A 21,397-nucleotide genomic window follows, 5' to 3' on the forward strand; every position below is an offset into this window, starting at 1 on the left:
AGTTCAGCGATACTACGTGCCCATTTATATTCTGGGGAGAGGAATGGTGAGTCTTGAGACTGAGTCATTAACCAGGACTGCTCGATCCAAAGCCCAACGCATTTACCGTTTGGCCACCGCGCATACAACCCGTGTTAAAACACCCAGATACAGTAAGGAAACAAATTCAACAGTTAAGTTTAGCATTGTCCAAAAAAACGACACCTTTTTTTAATTCATCTTTTATTAAATACCTTTGAATATCAAGCAGTTATTCTTGAATTTAAATAATACACTAAATTCGTTGTTACTTATTGCCAGCAAAATGCTTTGTTATTGAAAATATGGCTGTAAATATAAAACGTTGCAAATGGATTATAAGTGAAATCTGATGACAAATGCACTGCACATTAAGCAGTTATTCTTGAATCGAAATAGTACATACACTTAATTCAGCAAAATGCTTCTATATTGAAAAAATGGCTTTAACTATAAAACGTTGTAAATGGATTACAAATGATTTTGACATTTTCATGGCACCATTTGATTGGCCCAGACGTGTGAGTAGAAATGATTTTCTCTACTGACGTAAAAATGAGAACTTTCCTCACTGAGAATTACTTATAAATCTCAAGTATTTTACAAACTATTCAAGCATTTAACAAAAAGTTGAAAAATGAAATACAAAAAAACAGAAACAAACTCAATTGGACGTCGAAAACACTGCGATTTTTTTTCTTGAGTCGTAAACAAGCTGTAGCAAAATAAAATCGTACAAAATAAAGGCACATTAAATTTACGTTGCTGTCGAAACGAACTTGTCTAGTCAACACCATCTTCAAAAGGAATGACTAGGTAAAGAAAAATTAAAAAACAGTCAAGGACGTGTTGACGGAATTCAGGTCCATGTAACAAAATGGAAAATTGACCTCGGAAACAAGTTCCGCATTCGACCCCACCAAGAGAGATATGTTTTGTCACATCCCCCCCCCCCCCCCCCTTGGAATCACGTATAATCGTTTAAACTACACAATTTGAAACGATCACGTATCGACATGTCCGGCATGCTTAAAAAATGTACAAGCTCAACTAATTACTGGTTTCTTCGACTCGTTCATTGTCGACAGTTGGTGCGGCTGTTATGCTGGCGTTTTTAACAAGGGAGGTGAGCGCTGACAACTGATCCTCTTCACTGCTGTCGCTGAAGTGAGCACTGTCGCTATCGTACAGCCGTCCATCTACCAGCGCAGTGCGCAGGCGCACTTTCATGGAGGAGCTGAGTGGCGGGATTTGGTCACGTGGTATCAGGAAGTTGGACAGGTTAAAAAGGTCCACGAACACCTTGTAACGATCACTGAAAGAAAAGGAAATTTAAATAAAAATATGATAAGAAAAGCTTAGGAGAGAACCAAACTTAAAAGCATTTAATTCTTAATTAAGGTAAGAAAAGAAAGTCTTGGGAAGCACTCAACAGCTAAAGGGAGCTAACAAACCTGTGACCCACCTAATTTCAATACCATCATAAAACTAAAACACTTAACTGAGATACACTAAGATATAAAAATTATCTGTTTAAAACTAACTACTAAAAATCTACTTAAAAGTATTAGCATTAAATAGCATAAAGTAAGCTGCAATAAAATTAAGTAAACTAGCATTAAATAGTATTAAGTAAGCTGCAAATATAGCAACTACTATTAATGCAATGAGTTTCATATTATCTTTTGCCTGGAAAGCTTTGGAAACATAACCATTTAGCCATGCTCCAAAAAACGATTCTGTTACCATTTAGGATTCTCAATTTAAACTGAAATTTATTGATGTAAAACAAAATGTCTGTGGACTAACCTGACCGTGGACCTGAGGTACTGGTACCCAGACGTGCCGCCAGTCCCCACCTTACTGCCAATCATCCGCTGAACCATCATCAAGTGATTGTCTGCAAAACGAGAAGGAATGGGACTTACCACAAGACCAATAATAGGTGCGCTTGCGTACGCGTGTGAAGTGCTATAAAGACGACGGCGTTCGGACCTTTCTTTCATACACATCCATCAGTTAGCTAATAATATCACAGTAACTCACGAGACTTTCCTGAGCTGCTAGAACAGTTCAACTACAAAGCTAGAACCTGTTGGCGTTTAAACGCAAAATTCGCAACATAAACAAAACTAACGAACGGACCTCACACAGAGCAACTTAATTTGACTAACAATAGACGGATCAAAACTGACCAATTACTGTTGATACGAGTCTTACAGCTAATAACATCACGGATATACTGACAAATCAGTTTAAACAGGCCAGACTTATAACTTCATCGACCGACAACGACTTTTCACTTGACTATGAAGATGACTTCCGCTCAGTTTGTCGAAACGTCACTCACTAACAACAGTTCTTTACAGAACTACTCACACGGACAATCACACTATACCACCTACTGATACTCCTGGGTTCAACCCATTTACTATGTTTGAAGGTTAACAAATTGACGTCAGTTTTGTATGAGTCTGTCCTGTTATTGATAATAATTGCGTCATAACATTGTCAAAGTGTTGTACACAAACTGACAATAAACATCCTCATCTTTTCGCTCGGAGATTGCAATGGTTTCTTCAGTTTTAATCCATAAATTTTATTTGTCTTCCTCATTGAAGACTTCTAGATTTGTGGTACGATTCTCGCCTCATCAAGAATGTAGCGCTGAATTAGTGCTGAAACGTTTGACAAACTTTCGCTGATTGCGTCAGCTTTTCAAATTTTACCCATCTGTCATCTTATTGACAACAAGAGTTAGCCAATCAGCGCGCGCGAATTCGCTCAGTTATTGTAAAAAAAAACGTTTGCACCAACGCGTTAAAAATGAACGAGACTTACATCGCCACTTGATCAAAAGCGAGTCGATATCCATCAGCAGTTGAAGAATTTGAAATGGTTGGTTAAATCGTGGCTCGTCACTGTGGGATCAATAAAGAGAAAAGATTATACTTTGGAATGGAAGTAGGAAGAGTGGCTTGAAAACCACCAACAGCTGGAAAAAATTGTCTATCTTACCGATTATATTAATAGTAGCTTTGCTCACGACATCCAATGTCAACCTCCCAGATCAGGACGCAAGTTCTGATTAGTTTTAAACGTTTAAGTGTTTGACATTATTTTCATTAATTGACATTATTAAGAATTACCGATCATTAATGTGTTTAAGAAATGCAAAAAGGCAAACCATTTTTCTGCTGAAGGATACAGTACCCCCAGCAAAATTATAGGACAAGGTTTTTTTTACGTGCGAAATCGCCTGGATATTGATTATTGAGTACACAACCCTTAATTTGACGTTTTTATTCAAGAGAATAATGTTCTTGCTGTGTTGTATTAGGAATGGCAAACATTTTCCAGTGAGCGGACATCCAGGTTGGGACCAGAAAAAGTGACGGTCCGTTTAGGAGATGTGTCCGATTACAGGAGGTTAAAAAAGTAGTTTTTGTACGTATTCCTCTAAGCAACAGAGTTCTTACCGATAAAAGTAAATCATCAATGCTCCTTGCATGGCTTTGTGAGAGAATCTTCTTTCGCCTATGACAGAACAAAGTCAACACAAATTCTATTGTATTTCTATTTTTAATACAAACAACGTCCCCTTCATGATCAGGTCTAGTGTTTCAATAATAATAAAGATATTTTAGCAGGGAGCCCACGTCACAAAAAGGTGGTTTTCAGTGGGGCCCTGCATAAAATAAATAACAAATATGATAAAAATGGTTAAAAAGTGAATATTAAAAATAGAAGATGAAAAAGTTAAATTTTAAAAAATGAATATAAGAAATTAAAAAACTTATCAAATACTTCTAATATGTCTTTTAAAAGTTAAAATGTCAAATGCGCTTTTTGCTTTGCACACCCTGAGTTGCATTGGTACTGATAACAAAGTACTTGACTGTCATGATAACGTTGATTTTTTCCTATACGGTTACAGGTTTCTAAAGAAACTGTTGTGCTTGCTGGCTCGGCGGGCAAGGAATCACCCGGGGGTGGGGTACTCCCCGAAAATACCTATACTGGGATGTGCCGTCCAACGGGGTCGTGATTTTGGGTTCCCAATCTAGAACGGAATATCCATTTTAGAGACAATTTTTAGGACGGCGTATGATATTTTGAACGCACAAAAGATTCAAATTATCACCAGCCAAAACGGGGTGTTAAAAAATTGAACTGTTTCTAAAACGGGATATCATTTTGGATACAAATTCTTTCTAAAATGGGGTGCTACTTTGGAGACCCGGGCAGCACATATCCACCCCAAACCCCCCCCCCCCCCCCCCATTGATTATCAACTGGAAGATGATAAAGGTCAGTAAACGGCCGTACGTTAGCCCTTCTTCATTGAATCAAAGTCAAGAGTTTGATACGAAAACCTCAGTTTTTCAATATTTGCTATGACGGTTTCTTTGCCTTTATCAACTACCAGTTGATAGTTAGCTAAGTTATTCTACATAAGATGTTTATCTCCTGTTGCTAGAACAAGGTAAAAGCAAATAGCCAATCCATTCTAGTTTCTCTTTGCATCCAAAAACTACAGCATTGGGTTACCTCGAGCAACAAGTTGATTGTGCCTTTCCTCATTAAAGATCGTTTCGAAATGATCCTATCAACAAAAAAGAGGATTTTAGTATAGAATAAATGGCTGAGTCAACAAAAACGAAAAGGAATGAAATTTACATCGTTTACTACAGCAAAGGCCATCTTGTTCAAATGAGCCGTCAACATTATCCATATTTATATTTAATTAAAATATGTATTTCCAAAAAGTCGTTTTAAATTACTTGTAACGTACCTCTTGTTTCTTCACTTCCTTTAACAAAATAGCCCTCACTTCTTCATCTTCAACAGCCTGTTAAGAAACGCAACACCTTATAAATCGTGTAAATTGAGACGAAAAGTGAATGGCGACTCTTTTGACAACGGAGCACCAAATTGACACAAAAAATGAGAATGCAGAACAATGAAAACACTCAAGACAACAGAGCACCAGAAAAAAGTCTCAGATAGCCTGCGAGCAGGCTCACCTAAGGGCACGCGCGAATATACCTTGGGGCACGCGCGAGTGGCGAGCGTAGCTGCTCGCAGGCTAAGTCTCAAAAGACTCAAGGCGTTTATCGCCAGATTGGGAAGCGTGAAGCCTGAGGTGAGTATTAGTCAGTGACGTCACTATTCATGGTAGTGTTCAGGCTCCTTGTTAAATGAAAACGGTAAATAAGCCTGGGAACCAGCCTGTGTCACCTTTTTACACGAGGCAATGATGCTTATCGAACAAGAGAAATGAAACCAGTACCAATTGTTTGATACACTATGCACCCAAATGCCAGTGTTAAACTGGTTGTTAGAATATTCATACCTCAGCCTCAGCCTTCTGAGTTGTCAGCATGGTTTGAACACTCCTCTTGTACTTCCTCCAAAAATCGAACCCATCCTCCTCAAGACCAGGAGTTCTCTCCAACCAGCTCTACATAAAAAAAATAAGCATATGCGACACAAAGTTGTGTATGGAAGTAAGTGATAACATTGTCCAGTAGTGTAGCAGCTCTCGTAAGCTTGTGATTCTACTGATCCTCTAGTGTAGCAGTTGCTATTGTTTGTGGGGCTAGGGGAATTGTTCTTGTTTGTTCTATTGTTCTCTCGAACGGTAGCAAGTCATTCGTGAAAGACGTTGCGAGAGCTGCTACATCGCCCACATTGTCACGCGCACGTTTCAAGCTCTCCTTCAGCATAATCGAACAGCTCGATCAGTACGCAATGATGTTCGTTTGTATGGAAGGGTCTTTTTCTGTTACAAACGTGGCTCCACGTCTGTGCTCACAACCTCTATTAACTCTCAAATGACGCGACAACAGCTGGTTGGTGGACTACCTTACTACACCAAATGGAAAGTCACAATTCGGTAGGCCTTATACCACTCAAAGGATCGGCAGTAGAAAAACACTTGCACTGAACGAAAAACTCCTAAATAGTAACAACTGGACAAAATATTTTCCTTTGATACAAGCACTTCCAGTCAGTGATAGTAAATTAACATATTAAGTGAACCAACCTGGACTAGCTCTAGCAGTGACGGCGTACTTTCAGATTGTTCCAGTTGTTTTCCATCTTGGGAGTCAAATGCTTTGCTGGAAAGTTAAATAGGGAAAGGAAATAGGAAAGTTTAACACATTGCGGTTTCGAAATGGCAAAAAGATTGGATATGTAGACTTCTTCCGACAAATTGATCCTGATCTGTGTCGATATGCAGTTGCAGGTTCACTTGAATCACTTCTGGTGTCAAGTTTCTCCTGTACTCAGTGTTTATGGTGAGCATTTTGAGCGCAAAAGTTGCCGTTACGGTCTGCTAAACTTCAACGTTTGATGACGAATCATGGCACGTTTGATACCCAATTAGATCATACAGTTGTAGTTAGAGAGGGGACTAACTATGATTAGAATATAGCCGCTGTATACGTGCGATGGAATTCTAGCGGGCATTATTTTTTTTTTATATAATAACCTGAATTCTACGCGCGTTTTGATTGGTTCTTACTTATGATCTATCAGAGTACAGACACATGGTTGACGTCACGCGGTGGTGTGACTCGCGCGCGTGATCAGAGTTCATAGTCCAAATCAGAGTTGTCGGCAAAGTTTTTCAAACTTGCGGGGCCACAACAAAGCAAAAAAAAAAATCAGCTTAATTACAAATCTTTAGTGAGAAACAATACGCTAAGCATCGTTCACCTTTCGAAGCATTTAACTGGGCGAAACAAGCTTGAAGAAGACAGTGAATTATTCGAGAAATTATCCGAAATCTGTATGAAAGTTTGACCGGTGTTGTACAGTTGGACGACGCCACGGGAAGCAAACGAAATTGCGGTTGAACGCTTCGGTTAATGACCCTTAATGCTTACAGATTTGAACAACTTTCCAAATCGGAATAAAGGTTAGTTTTTTCATTGACTTTCAATTGACCATTTTTCTGTTTATTCAATCGGATTAACAATGCTTCGTGTTAACGAAAACTTAATAGTGAAATCAAAACAACTTAGCTCATCGGCACGGCAGCATTGCTCACACAGAAGTGCGCTGAAGTCTTGTGTTATTATATAAAACAAATAGATTTCATTTTGCCGTGGGTCTGTTCAGTAATAGATCACAGAAGACGTCAAAATGTGGTATGAACATCAGTGACCCACTCGGCTAGCGCCTCGTGGGCCACTTCTCTGTTCATACCACATTTTGACGTCATCTGTGATCTATTACTGAACAGACGCACGGCAAAATGAAATCTATTTGTTAAATAGAACATAGCTGAAAACTATAGAAGCCCGGTACCCCGGATGTGCGAATTGTTTGTCGAATTTAGCTGAACAACTTCGCCACTATTCTCTTGTTTTGTTGTTTAAATGATGCTTTAAAGCAGCAATTTTTTATCAGAAACGTTTTACTTGCTTAAATGGAAGTACGACAGTGCCAAAGGAAGCGACAGATGAAGAAAGAATCGTCGAAATTTGTTGTTTTTCTTTGGAGTAGTGTACGCCACTATTTTGCCGTGAACTGCCTGAAATTGATTGGAAATTATTTAGCAAAACAAGCAGGACTCTAGAAACGCTTTGAGGTAAGAAACCTTTTTTAGCCACAATCTGAAGACAGAACACTCCACTTTTGTTCTTTTTAAATCGAAATTAGAGGCGAATTTGAAAAACTTGCTGCGAAACGAACGCATGAAAATTTTTCATTTGAATGAAATTGAAGTACGCTTAACCAAACTTGAATGCGTAAATATTTCAACTAGATTTGTCGGCTTTGTGAGAGTCTTTTGGTAGTCGGAGAAAGGACTATAAATAGGAAATATGAATGAAATGGTATCTTGGTTCATTTATAAAGAAGCCGCCAAAAAAAAAGAATAAACTAAACTTTCACTTTACCGATGTTGCGTGCGTTTGTAAATGCCGTAAGCGGCCGCGAGTCTTGTAAGTTTTGTGCTCTTTTTAATGCTATATTCTAAACCCACTAGAAGATGGTTTTCCTATGTCCTATAAGAAAATAATGCACTTTTGAGGTCTAGAAAAGCAGCTGAATGCCCTCGCCTAACGGCTCGGGCATCCACTAGCAGCTTTTCTATACCTCAAGCGTGCATTATTTTCTTATAGAACATGGAAAACCATCTTCTAGTAGGTAATTATATAATAACCTGAATTCTACGCGCATTTTTATTGGTTCTTACTTATGATCTATCAGAGTACAGACACATGGAAGACGTCACGCGGTGGTGTGACTCGCGCGCGTGATCAGAGTTCATAGTCCAAATCAGAGTTGTCGGCAAAGTTTTTCAAACTTGCGGGGCCACAACAAAGCAAAAAAGTTCAGCTTAAGTACAAATCTTCAGTGAGAAACAATACGCCAAGCATCGTTCACCTTTCGAAGCATTTAACTGGGCGAAACAAGCTTGAAGAAGACAGTGAATTATTCGAGAAATTATCCGAAATCTGTATGAAAGTTTGACCGATGTTGTACAGTTGGACGACGCCACGGAAAACAAACGAATTGCGGTTGAACGTTTCGGTTAATGCTTACAGATTTGAACAACTTTCCAAATCGGAATAAAGGTTAGTTTTTTCATTGACTTTCAATTGACCATTTTTCTGTTTATTCAATCGGATTAACAATGCTTCGTGTTAACGAAAGCTTAATAGTGAAATCAAAACAACTTAGCTCAGGCATCGGTACGGCAGCATTGCTCACACAGAAGTGTGCTGAAGTCTTGTGTTATTATATAAAACAAATAGATTTCATTTTGCCGTGCATCTGTTCAGTAATAGATCACAGAAGACGTCAAAATGTGGTATGAACATCAGTGACCCACTCGGCTAGCGCCTCGGGGGCCACTTCTCTGTTCATACCACATTTTGACGTCATCTGTGATCTATTACTGAACAGACGCACGGCAAAATGAAATCTATTTGTTAATTAGATCATGTTTTGGCGGCGGGTGTTCACGCTTTGATGCAAGCGACGGTAGTAAGAAGGATTAACACCATATAGCCAACTGGTCTTCCTCCTGCTAGTCGGGTTTTTTAACTTTGTTTTGTTCATGTAAAATATTTGTTTCTTCTGTTTCAGTGGCATGCCTGTAAACAAGCTATCTCGAAGAGATATGAGGGTAAGTGCATGATAACTATAAACAGGATTTACATTTACATTTTTTACAGTGTATTTACATCTCTTCAGAACGGATTTTTAACATTTTTCAGCATGCTTACACATCACTGCTCACCTGTAATCTTGATAATTGTAGCGTATTCTGTGAGTCTGTCATCAAAATAAATACAAAAATACATTGCATGAAAACTGTACCTAATCTTAGAAAATTTTGTGCCTCTCCAAATAGGAAAACAATTACAATCAAAACTAGTTCACAGTTTGTGCATCTCAGAGTTGCTCAAAAAGTAAATGGCCACTCTAATTTCGTTGTTCTCGACTCATTTTTTGCTCCCCTCGAGTCTTTTTTCTTTTCTCGATTCATTTCTCGATTCTCTTGTGTTATTTCTCATTTCTTGAGTATCTCGTTTCGTTGAGTCATTTCTCGTTCTTTCGAGTCATTTCACGTTTCTCTTGAGTTATTTCTTGTTTCTCTCGAGTCATTTCCCGTTTCTCTCGAGTGATTTCTCGTTTCTCTCGAGTCACTTCGCGTTTCTATCGAGTCATTTCTCGTTACTCTCGAGTCATTCCTCGTTACTCTCGATCAAGTCACTTCTAGTTTCTCTAGAGCCAATTAGAACTATCATTACTCTCGAGTCACTTCTTGTTTCTCTCGAGTCACTTCTCGTTACTCTCGAGTCACTTCTCATTACTCTCGAGTCACTTCTCGTTTCTCTCGAGTCACTTCTCATTACTCTCGAGTCACTTCTCGTTTCTCTCGAGTCACTTCTCATTACTCTCGAGTCACTTCTCGTTTCTCTCAAGTCACTTCTCGTTACTCTCGAGTCACTTTTCGTTTCTCTCGAGTCATTTCTCATTACTCTCGAGTCACTTCTCGTTTCTCCCGAGTCACTTCTCGTTCCTCTCGAGTCACTTTTCGTTTCTCTCGAGTCACATCTCGTTTCTCTCGAGACTTTTCTTGTTACTCTCGAGTCACTTCAGGCAGCGTGGCCGAGTGGTTAGAGCGCCGGACTTGAAATCTAGAGGTCCCGGGTTCAAGTCCCGTTCTGACCACTATCTGGATTTGTTCTCGGTCGTCCCGAGTTCAAATCCTCGGTCGTGCTTGTAAATAGCCAACTGGTCTGCCTCCTGCCAGTTGGGATTTTTAACCATGTTATGTTTATTTAATATATTATATTTGTTCAATATTTGTTTCATATACACGGCCCCACAAGCTTCTAGCTTTAAACACAAACCGTGTATAAATAAAGTTGCTTTACCTTTACCTTTTACCTTTTGTTACTCTCAAGCACAGAGGTGGCACAGTGTAAAAAAAAAAAAAAAAAAACAGAACGAAGAATTTATAACCGACAATAGTTTGTGGAACCAGAAGTCTTAAGGAGCATGAACTACAATGTAAGCATACCTTATTTATTCCTATTTTATTTTCAATCAGCCTAAACTGAAGACTCTGAAATCCTGATGCAGGGGCCAAGTAATCTCTACAGAGAAATAAGGAAGGATTTCAATAAACACAATGTGAGATACACTGAACCACTCAATTCACTTTTTGGAATTTTCTTTAATTGGAAGGATTTTTGGTTTTGGATAGTGGTAGAGTTGGTAAATTAAAAGTCGATAATACAGAGGAACAAAAATGATCTCAGTTTTAATATATACTGTAATGGGGGTATATACAATTTGTAAGCTTAAAACTGCATGCATTACCTGAATTCCATAAAGTCCAGTGGAGTCATGGTCTCCAAAATCATGATCTGATCACGCAACAGCTACAAAATGTAAGGAAAGGACCACAGTTAGTCAGAGTGACTTTTCACAACTTTTCAATGTCGTTCACATGTGTCAGCTTTAGTTTAGCATTTGACTGCAAGTAGTTCCTTGTTAGATTGTTGGGCAATGTTTATTGAGTAGGAACGTATGAGGAAAGTCACCCCCCCCCCCCCCTCTGCCTCATCCCCAGTTGACTGCATGTTCAATCACTAAGTTCAGCTTTCTTCTTATCACTCAAATTGCCTGATTGCTTTTTTTAGAAAGGGACTGCTTGCAGTAGAGATTTGCATTTGCTCCCATGCAAAATGTTTATAATCAATAAGAACAAAAGGTATGTTGCTTTTATGACCCAAAAGAAAGATTAAATTCAAAACTGCTTGGATACAGAAAAATTATATTAAATACTGAAACAAGGACTCACTTTTTGAATCTGCACAATGCGTCCCAGTCTTGAGATCAAAACCAGCATCTTCCTTTCATCCATACCCTTAAAATCAAAACAAAAAACAGAAAGAATTTCAATGATTCAAAGTTTATATCAGTTAGTTTAATTTGAGTAATATGCAGCTGTAACTCTGGTCATAGCAACCTGCTCATGACAAAAAATAAGGCTTGGAAGTCACGGCCGCCTACTCTTCCAGTAGCTGACGCCTACAGCCGTACTTCACAACATTTTGAAACCCCAGTGAATTGGGTGCTGAGATAGAGCAGTCCTTCTCACTCAGGCTGTTGGATTTGGATCTTCATTAGCCCACGAGGCAAGCAACAAAGCTGCTGTTAAGCACAGAGACTGAATGGTTTATGTGCTAGCTGGCCTCAGTTCAGATCAAGATGTCTGTATAGGAACCTGCACCACAGTCCACTCCTCTATAAGTCAGAGTTGAATTCTTAAACATGGTTGCCATTGACATCAGTTTTTAAATTTTCTGACTTTCCCTGATAACAATAAAATTTCCCTGTCCAAATAATAATTATAGCCTTCGTTTTCGCAGGTTTTAAATCAGCAGTGTTATACCATACATGTAAATGATCTAATAAACGCCCACTCTCAAATGAACACCTCCTATCTAATAAATGCTAATTCCCCTGAGGTGCAAAGTTTGTATTAGATGCCCCCCCTAATAACACCCCATGTCTAATAGACCCCCCTCCAAGAATCACCTCGAAAATCAAGGTAATGCTCCATTCCTCCATATAGTAAAATCATGCAATTTATTTAGTTTCTTGCTTGACTGGGACATCGCGTAGCGCAGATTAGATTCGTCTCCTACTCACAAACTCTGTTCTATCTTACTCCACCAGCAAACTACGCGTCTAATTTGTTTCACTGAGGTTGTTACAGTTTAAGTGAAATAAATGCTTCTCTCTAATAAACGCCTTATATCTATTTAACGTTCCTCCTAGGACCACTAAAATTTAATAGACGCCCCAGGGGTTTATTAGATCATTAATTTTACGGTAATTTCCATTTTCCTTGACATTTCATCAAAATGTCAAGTTTTCCTGACTCAAAATAAAATTCCCTGACCTTCAAGAAATTTATTTTCCCTGACCATTTCCTGATCTGTGGCAACCCTGTCAAAGTACATGTAGGAAAGAAGGAGGCAGAGAATAAAAAAAGAAAACTCAATCTGCTCTCTACTCCACCCCATAAAAAATATTTAAAAACAAATAAAACAAATATCGTTGACCAGATGGATATATCCAACTTACCAGTTCCTCAAGAGTAAAGATATCTCTGATGGAGTCCAGCTCATGGATAATCTGTTTGAACCAAAGTTCGTAAGCTATAGGAAGTAAATTGCATGTCATTAATTAGAGCAAGTTTTGGCATCAACCCGTTGTCAACTGTAGATGTAAAATCTTGTAGCTAAAGGGCACTTCAACAGAAGCATCAGCTAAAACATTAAAAATACCTTGGTGTGTCACAATGAAGAGGAGCTCGTCATGGACTGTTGCCTCGCCAAATTTGGTGCTAGCTGGCTGCTGACAGTCAAGAAGTGTGTTCAACTGCAAGAGACAAAGTGGTAAAAATACAGGTCTTAAAACTTCTCTGAAAAAGAGTTCTAAGCACATCCATTTCATTTCTTTCACTCAGGATCAAAAATGAATGTATGAATGGACGCTTCAATTGTTTTATCACTACAAAAAATATGTATTTAGTTTGCAAAAAGAATCTATCTTCAAGTAGTGCAGCCAAAGACTGATTTCAAGCTTTTATACAGTACACGAACTCTGAGAATCTGAGATCTACAATTTCTTAACTTTGGTACAATGTACAACTGATCTACATAATGTACAGATACAGGGATAATTTAAATATTATTATTTATTATTATGTGATTATATCATTTATAATAAAGCATTAAGTACACTTTTTAAAACCTTGGCCTTCTGTAGACAATTAAATTATTAGCTGAAGGGTTGTACAAGGGAAAAGGCATGTTGACTTGATATAAACACATGAATTCTTAATTTAACTAAGCCCATTTGCATTTGCTTTCAAAATTCTAAACACTACTACAAATTTGTTGGAAATCATGGCTCTACAGGAATTCTTGCCTCAAAGGCACAAAGAACAGGATACAATAAATTAAAAAATCATCAAACATATTTACCTAGAACGTTTTGGCTCATTAATACTTGATCAATAAAATACACATAGGATACCTTCTCGCTTAAATTATCTGAGATTTATTAAAACAAGATATAGATGTTATTTTAACTTCAATCAGTTTGAAAACATCTGTAAACAATTTACCGGTAATTACACTTCAAGTAAGTTGCATATATACATGTATATACAATGTTTGTACAAAAACTGATTGCTATATTAGTTTATAAGTGTCTCAACTGTGTTCAACGGATGTCAAAACATACTGTTTTATTATTAGATTACTTATGACATGTAGATCTCGGTTGGAAATGGAAATTACTTTCACTGGTAAACAACAACGTGCAAATTCAAGCACTAACAGAAAACAAAACAACTTTAACAAAGACCAGATTAACTCCATATTCAACCCGTTTTTCAATTAAACTCCTAATAATCTTTAAAATATGTCTTCAAGTAAAAAACCAACTTTTGCTTTTTATAGCATCTTTTAAGGCTTTCTTTTTATTATTTATTAGCCAGAAAAAAAATACTCGAAACTGTAGAAAATAAGTGTTAGGTCCTTGCTATATTTTTTTTCTAGAATTTAAAGTAGAACTGTTATAAACAACAGTAAACAAAAGCCTTAATCCCTCTCATGAATAGTCTTTGGCATTGTTTGGCTTGCTGATTTCCCCTGAGAATCATTACTTTGTCAACACTTAATCAGAAAACGATTATAAATTCATAAAGGTTTCCAAGGCTGTCTGGCTTTGTTGACGATAGATTAACTATCAATTACCATGTCCCTCACATTAGAAAAGCATTCTTTCAAGTTTACGTTGGTTGGTAGCACACTGGTTGGAAAAAGTTACCTACTTGCCATGTGTTGAAAGGCAAGGACAGTTTTTTGAGAAAGAAATGAGCCTTGTTTTAAAGTTGGATTAAAACAACTCAGGCAGTTTTTTACCCACGAAAAGACCTCTACATCGGCAAGTTTAAGAAAAGTAAACTTTTAAATTAGATTCTTATGAACTGGGCAATTTCAGAGATATTGCTTGTGAATTCTTGACTGTACAGTACAAGGTTTCTTCACATCTATGTGAAAACAGCACCAGTCAGAAGAGAAGACATGGATCTGAGCCAAAGATTACACGACTTTTAAAGTTAAACCAAAGTGCTACTGATCAAGTTCTTTTGACATGAGGGACAGCCAGCCAAAATCAGAGTTGCACCAGCATATTAATGGCGGTAAAGACCCAAATTATCTTGTACGATCATGGGCGTCCAGATTAGGGACAGTCACACAAGGACATAAGGTCCCAAAGTCTGACTATCGCAGCAAATGGCTTCAAAGATTGAACCGTGTTGAACTGATACAAAATGTAGAAGTGCAACAGACATTGAGAAATATGATGAGCATACTAAAAGCTGGCGATGAGCTTATGCAAAATGCGGACAGTGCCAATGAGTTTGCCGAAAAAAGAAGGATCCAGAAATGTCACCAAACTGTGTGCAAGATTAGAGCCGAGAGTGAGTTGAGAAAGAGCTCAACAAATCTGCCAACAAAGGGTCAAGATGATTTAGAAATGAAACTTTTGCATGAAAGAGGTACTGTCAGAAGGAATAGCAAAGAGAAAATAAATTTGCCAGCCACATTACTTGTAGACAATGCAAAGATGAACAGAAAGTTTACAAAAAGCACAAAGATCTCTCATCATGATGACTTGGATGAAACAGGTGCAGAGAGTACTCATAACAATAAACTTTCCATGAGTCACGGAGAAAATCAATGTGAAAGAAAGGAGTTTTTGCCACCAATTCCCGAAGCAAGTCAAGAAAAACAACTTATTACTTCCCACAGAGAAAGGAAAAAACATAATAACCATTCCTTACCTACTCTAGATACAGAAAGCAAATTTAGCATCATAAAAAGAACAAGAGAGCTTCGGAATGAGCGTGACATGCAGATTGAAAACCAAAACCTGTCATCAATGACTTTTCAGCTACAAAGAAAGTACTCGAAGGCAAGAAACATTTCTCGGAAGATAGAAATCTTTGGAGATAACAGAAAACTTCTCACTGAAGAATCAAAAGTTGTCAATGAGAACAAAGCAACTGTATTGCCTTTGTTAGACAGTAAATCATTTAGTGAAATTGATTGCAATGATTTTCTGAATTTAAAGAACCGACTGGATGGTCTGTCACCAGCACCTGCCGTCTTGGATCATAAGTTACACTGGCCGACCAGGACTAAAGATACAATGTAAATATTATTAATCAAAACACAACATTCTTTTTTCCAAATTTGCTGTCACAGTAACAAAAAATAGTTATAAAATTCACAGCAGTGTGTTTGAATTTATAACCAAGGGTCGACAGTTCTATGAATGAGTTAGAGAGCACTATTGTCAGTAATGTCAGTATTGTCCAGTTAGAGCAAAAAAAATAAAGATTGAGTCCTGAACCTTACAAGTACAAATGAATGTAGAGACTGATTTCAAACCAAAATGCAAGTTAGCATTTTGTTACGATTCATTTTTAGAAGAAATGATTTCCTTGCTACAGATGTAGCTGAGCCTGCGAAAGAGGCAAGAAATGATTGAATTTCTCTCACACTGAACAGGGGACCCTTAAGCTTGGTTCGAGTCAAATTGTCAGTTTCCTCATGTGCAACAATTTCTTGTCCTTGCCATCAGTGCAACTCAATAAAGTGCTGTAGTGTTGTATTGCTGTGTCGCAGACAAAAGGCATTCAATGTGAGAGAAGTATCCATAATATGGCATGTTAAAAATGTCTCAAGTGAAGTGTTTTTATGTGGCTGGAACAATGAATGTAAAGTGTCCACTTACAGAAGGTGTTCTTTAACAGATTGAGATTCAACTGCATACTATTAATTGAGAAAATACGTGAAGACGTTGTTGTATTTGCAATTATCTGTGATGTGATCAAGAGTTGAGAATTGAGTTTCAAGTGTTGAGAAACAAGTTTTTCAAATAAAAAATATGTAGACTCAAAAAGAATTTCAAGAAAATGATTTAGTTCTCGAAGAAAGAACAATAAAGGCATTTGAATATACATGTATATTAAAAACTAGCCATGGTATATTGCAAATCCTAATTTTTGATTGGTTTACAGGACATGGTACATCTATGCCAACTCTCCCGGATTATCCGGGAGTCTCCCGAATACAGGCTGAATCTCCCGGTCTCCCGTACGGGTCATCAAATCTCCCGGATGCGAAGGAAATTTCTAAAAAATACGTGTTTTCACACTTATTTTGGCCGATTCTGGGAGAAAACTTGAAAATATTTGACGTATTTTTGTGGATGACTCGGTGAAGCTTAATTTTTTACGCAGTTTTCGAGTTTGAGAAGAGGTGTCTTTACGCAAAATTGGTGGTCTCCCGGATCTCGTTTTTTTTAGGTTGGCATCTCTGATGGTATATGAGCTCATATACCATTCATTTTAATATGGTAGCTAATTCGCATCAACTGAAAGAGTTGAGGAGCTTAAATATTGCAATTTTTTGGCCGTTTTTATTCCACAGGCGCTTGTTGGATATGAAAACATTATAGCCAACTTGGTGCTACACACCTCATTAGCTATCTACCATCTCATATCCAATGCATGCTTGTGGTATAATTATTAAGTTTACCACAAGAAAGTGTTGTGTAACTACATCTATTTTATAAGAAAAAAAAAATTACACCATGCCAAAGAAAATATGCTCACTATTTAAATTTCATTGAGAATAAGATCGCAGCACACAAATAGGTTGGGTTGAATGCTGTCGAATATACAACAGCTTTCCTGTATTGTGATTGGCTGTATTTTGTATAGCATGGCATAAATGTATGAAGATCATAGGCATGTTATATCTACCCACCCCCACCACCTGTTCTGATCTATTGTAAAGAAATGTCTTTTTAAGATGTACACTAACAGCACTATACCATTCATTTCCAGGCTAGTTTAAGCTCTCAAAATGTTGGGGCCGAAATCTACCAATTTCAAAGCTGTTACAGTGGAACCCCGATAAAACGATCTTCGATATAACGATATTCCCGATATAACGATGAATATGTTATGTCCCGGCAAAAGTAAAATGTATGGCACGGAGCTCCGATATAACGATTCCTCGATATAACGATATAATTTTACTGCCCCCTTGGCATATCGTTATATCGGGGTTCCACTGTAATTCCGTCAAGCAAATCCTTTTGGTTTGCAGCAGATTATAATTTAAGAATTATTTTTTTAAAAAAGAGATTGGCTGTGGTATTGTATGTTCTTTCAAGAATATTCTCATTTAATATTAATAACTTTAAACTATAACAACATTAACACATTTTTCGGACAGATACTAACAGGAAAAATTACAGAAATGTAATATCGGGGGTTAGAAAAATTTAAAAAATCTCTGAGAGGACAGAAAAATAATGTTTAAAATTGAATTTATCATCTTAAAATAATTTGCAAGCTTATAATGTCCTATTGTCTTAAAAGTCTTGCTTTTGATGTCTAAATACGCTTAATAAGCATAAATTAAAACGATTAGCACTTAAAAGAAATGAGCTTTACATGTAGTTCCTTTAATAATTACAAAGATTTTTATTTAAGTGCATCACACCATTATATTTTTGAGTACGTAATGCATGTAATTTAAAATCCAGCGTTCCGAAATTCATCTGCCATTGTTATATATATTATGTTTTGGATGAACAGAAGTTTTAAGACACGAGTTAATATTTTCCTCAGATCAACGTTGTTATCATTTAGTCCAGGCTTAAATAATTCGCAACAGGGAACTAACGATAAGGAAGTCTCGTATACATGTGTGATTAATATTCCGAAAACATGGCGTAATTTGATCGATATATTACTGCAGACATTGTTTACATTGCGTATGCCCAAGACTTGAACTATCGTACCACTTTGAAGTATTTATTGACCACATAGACTTCAGCCTACAGCTTTAAGACTAGTACAAATACATTTCCATGCTAACTCACATGCACAAAGATCGACCAAGAACTAACAAAACGTAAGAGAAACGTAAAACCGTAGACTTCGTACTTCGAATTCACGTTCCAGCATCATGCTGCTTACGTAATGGCGAAAAACGTAAATCGCCCGGGATTTTGCGTACTCCAGCAAAGATGGAGGTTATCTTTACAAGCGTTAACTACACCATTTAGCTAGCTAACGGACGAGATCTCAAACCTGTAGATATTCGCCGTAGTTCATTCGCTTCTCATCGCCAGGTAGTTTCACCGGTGCACTCGCCTCGCCGGCGCTGTAAACACAAAATACTCGCATCAACGTTTGATTGATAAAACGTAGCATAAGCAACAAATCAAGGAAGCTTTCTTACCTATCGTGAGCGTAAGGACAACTCATGGTGTTGAGCAATTTGTCTAAAACTTTGGAATGACAAAGCGTGTATAAACCTCCCCTTACAAAGCGCGCGCAACAAACCGTGACAAACTCGTGGTTTCCTGGGCCATGTTGACGCAGCTGGGCGGCACTGGGGGCGTGAATGGGGGCGTGACAAATGCTCCAAATTGACACCCCCGCCAAAGCCCAAAGGGTCTATATCTGGTGCCACATAAGACTCCCTTTACAAAGTAAAAGAAAAAGTTCTTGGCATGGCATCAGCAGAAAATTAGGCGCTCTTATATAAAAATTAAAACTATCGTATACATTTTTTAGATGTTAGGTTGATCAGATGCGTTTCGCTCGTCTTACGACCGTTTAAATTTGTTTTAGAAACATAGAAAAGGAAAATAAAGCAAACCAGACATCAAATTTGCATCACTGTGAACAAATCAATAATGCCAAATCTTGTCAATATCCCAATAAAAAATTGCAAAAACCAATTCGTGGGAGACACAGTGCTTTCCTTTGTTTTCAGTTTTTAATTAATTCTCTATCACCTTGCTCCTCATTTTTATTACCAGGATAAGGACATAAGTTTTCGACTTGTATCAAAGTGTTGGAAACTCAGGTGATAGACAATGAATAACTATAATTTTAGTCTCGACTGTCTGCCTTTCTGAAAACAAGATGTTGAAACTTTCAACATCTTACAGAGGGGCAGTGCTCTGGAACCTCTTACCTGGAGAGTGTCACGAGGTGATGTCCCTCAGGAGTTTTATGACAATGACCGACAAGTGGAACATAATTAAAAAAAAACAATTTTAACAATCTTTATTGTAAGAGATCTTAGCGCTTTTTATTTTTTTATCATTGTAGCAATTTTAGCAATTTATCTATTTTTAGCTTAGCTTTTTAGCTTTTTGCCTTTTATAGTTCTAATGTTTTTATCTACTAGTTTTAATGTTTTATTTACACACGACCCCACAAGCTATGTAGCTTTTTATCCCATCGTGTATAAATAAAGGTTTTGATTTGATTTTGATTTGAGATCCAATAATGGATTCGTGGAAGGTAAATACATTCATGAAAAGCCATTGAATTAGACACAGCATACTGATAACACAACCTCCATCAATCATTCATTCAATCATTCAATTTATTAATGTCATGGCACTGGATGAGGTTGCCCTCTCTATCCGAGCCAGAGGCTCATGTAAAAAGCGCATAAAAATAATTAAAATATATTATCAAAACAATGGGAACTAGTATAGCATGATGACTCGCTAATATTCATCTTGGAACAACAGAATGACCTCTTGTGAGCATGCAATGGATAATTGAAAAAAATTATATCCACTTTTCAAATGAAAGTAACAAAGGCTAATAGGAATCCTGTTTTGCTATCCTACATGGCTTTTAAGGCTTATTACTAAAAGGTATTGTCTTTTCACAGTATGATTGTGCTTTTCATGAGGATACATTCAGTGAAATTGCGACAGATGTTGCAAAGTCGTACTTTTATTAAAACGCAAAATACCTTGGTCCCTTTGCGTTTGCATAGTCAAATTCAAAATCGTTGTACTTCTTGTCGATTCTGGTACCAAACCCTTATCTCCAGACCTTTGTAGCAGCAATGGAAGACACGCAAGATACAAGAAGCCTGCCGGCAGTCATCAAACACACTGTTATTCTTGCAGCTACGACACAGGAAAGAAGAGCTCAGCATCAAAACCCGCCATGTATGAATCATGAAAAAACTCACCAAGCAGAAAGACCAGTTGAAGAGGATAAGGAGAATATTTTAAATAACTACTGAATTGGCCAGCACCGTATCAGATTCTGCAATCATCCCGAAAGCCCAGTCTTTGTTGGACGTTAACATTGCTTACAAGGATGGACATCACGCTGATGCAAATGCAAGAACTCCCGGGGAAAATACTCTTTACCACCTGCGAAAAACTGAACACTGCACCTGAGGCAGGAATTGACACTACCGCGTTCTCCAGACACAGCGCCAGACCTGCTACTACTTCTTATCGTGCTCGCAGCGGACTGACAGTGAAGGTGATTCATGATCAGAAGCGGGCGGCTGGTCCAATGTTCAGACTTTTGCCAAGCACTATCACAAACCCATCAAAAGGAACTTTAAAGCCAGTGTTAAAAAAGAACGTTTCTAAGGGACCTACAGTCGTTAGCTATGTTAGTTTAAATTCAAAGTTTTCTTCTATGATTTCCTTTTTCACATTTGTCACGCCACATTGTTAGCGTTTGGAATATGTCTGCGTTGTATATAACGGTCTGGCATATGCAGATAATAAATACACCTCAGCTTTAGTTGTTCTTCCTTGTTTATTTTCTGGGGCTCTCGTGACCAGGTCTTTCAAATCACATGTAGCTAACTGCTTGGCTGTAACTAGAACTGGTAACGAGGTAGAATTCAAAGTTAAACTAGACTTACATTACATTAAGTCGATGTTTGACTGGAAT

The 21,397-nt window shown here is 37.6% G+C and overlaps 3 protein-coding genes and 1 long non-coding RNA gene across 4 annotated transcripts in view; 2 read left to right on the plus strand and 2 right to left on the minus strand.

Annotated features, from left to right (window-relative positions):
* Positions 1-186, minus strand: part of LOC144654971 (tryptophan 2,3-dioxygenase-like) — a 7,760-nt gene extending 7,574 nt beyond the window's left edge. The window contains exon 1 of the mRNA XM_078515199.1: positions 107-186. Coding sequence (XP_078371325.1) covers positions 107-186 — 80 coding nt within the window. The remainder of the gene's footprint in view (positions 1-106) is intronic.
* Positions 184-19,485, minus strand: LOC144655390 (tryptophan 2,3-dioxygenase-like). Its single transcript, XM_078515636.1, has 16 exons — positions 18,906-19,485; positions 18,755-18,827; positions 12,852-12,945; positions 12,649-12,722; positions 11,357-11,422; positions 10,873-10,934; positions 10,571-10,646; positions 9,281-9,315; positions 6,068-6,143; positions 5,375-5,482; positions 4,814-4,870; positions 4,570-4,624; positions 3,498-3,555; positions 2,860-2,939; positions 1,828-1,918; positions 184-1,333 (listed from the first exon to the last, which is right to left on the minus strand). Exons 1-16 carry the CDS (start codon positions 18,929-18,931, stop codon positions 1,069-1,071), a joined length of 1,296 nt encoding a protein of 431 aa, XP_078371762.1. The 5' UTR covers positions 18,932-19,485; the 3' UTR covers positions 184-1,068.
* On the plus strand, positions 8,336-11,049 carry LOC144655428 (uncharacterized). The gene is made up of 3 exons (XR_013571096.1): positions 8,336-8,612; positions 9,127-9,166; positions 10,601-11,049. It is a non-coding gene; the product is annotated as an uncharacterized LOC144655428 (long non-coding RNA).
* LOC144654207 (uncharacterized) lies at positions 14,079-16,591 on the plus strand. The gene has a single exon (XM_078514292.1). It carries the CDS (start codon positions 14,731-14,733, stop codon positions 15,796-15,798), a length of 1,068 nt encoding a protein of 355 aa, XP_078370418.1. The 5' UTR covers positions 14,079-14,730; the 3' UTR covers positions 15,799-16,591.
* Positions 19,486-21,397: the final 1,912 nt, after the last annotated feature.

The sequence above is a fragment of the Oculina patagonica genome, chromosome 5 (assembly GCF_052425735.1).
Source record: "Oculina patagonica isolate OP01 chromosome 5, crgOcupat, whole genome shotgun sequence".
NCBI classification, from domain to species: Eukaryota; Metazoa; Cnidaria; class Anthozoa; order Scleractinia; family Oculinidae; genus Oculina; species Oculina patagonica.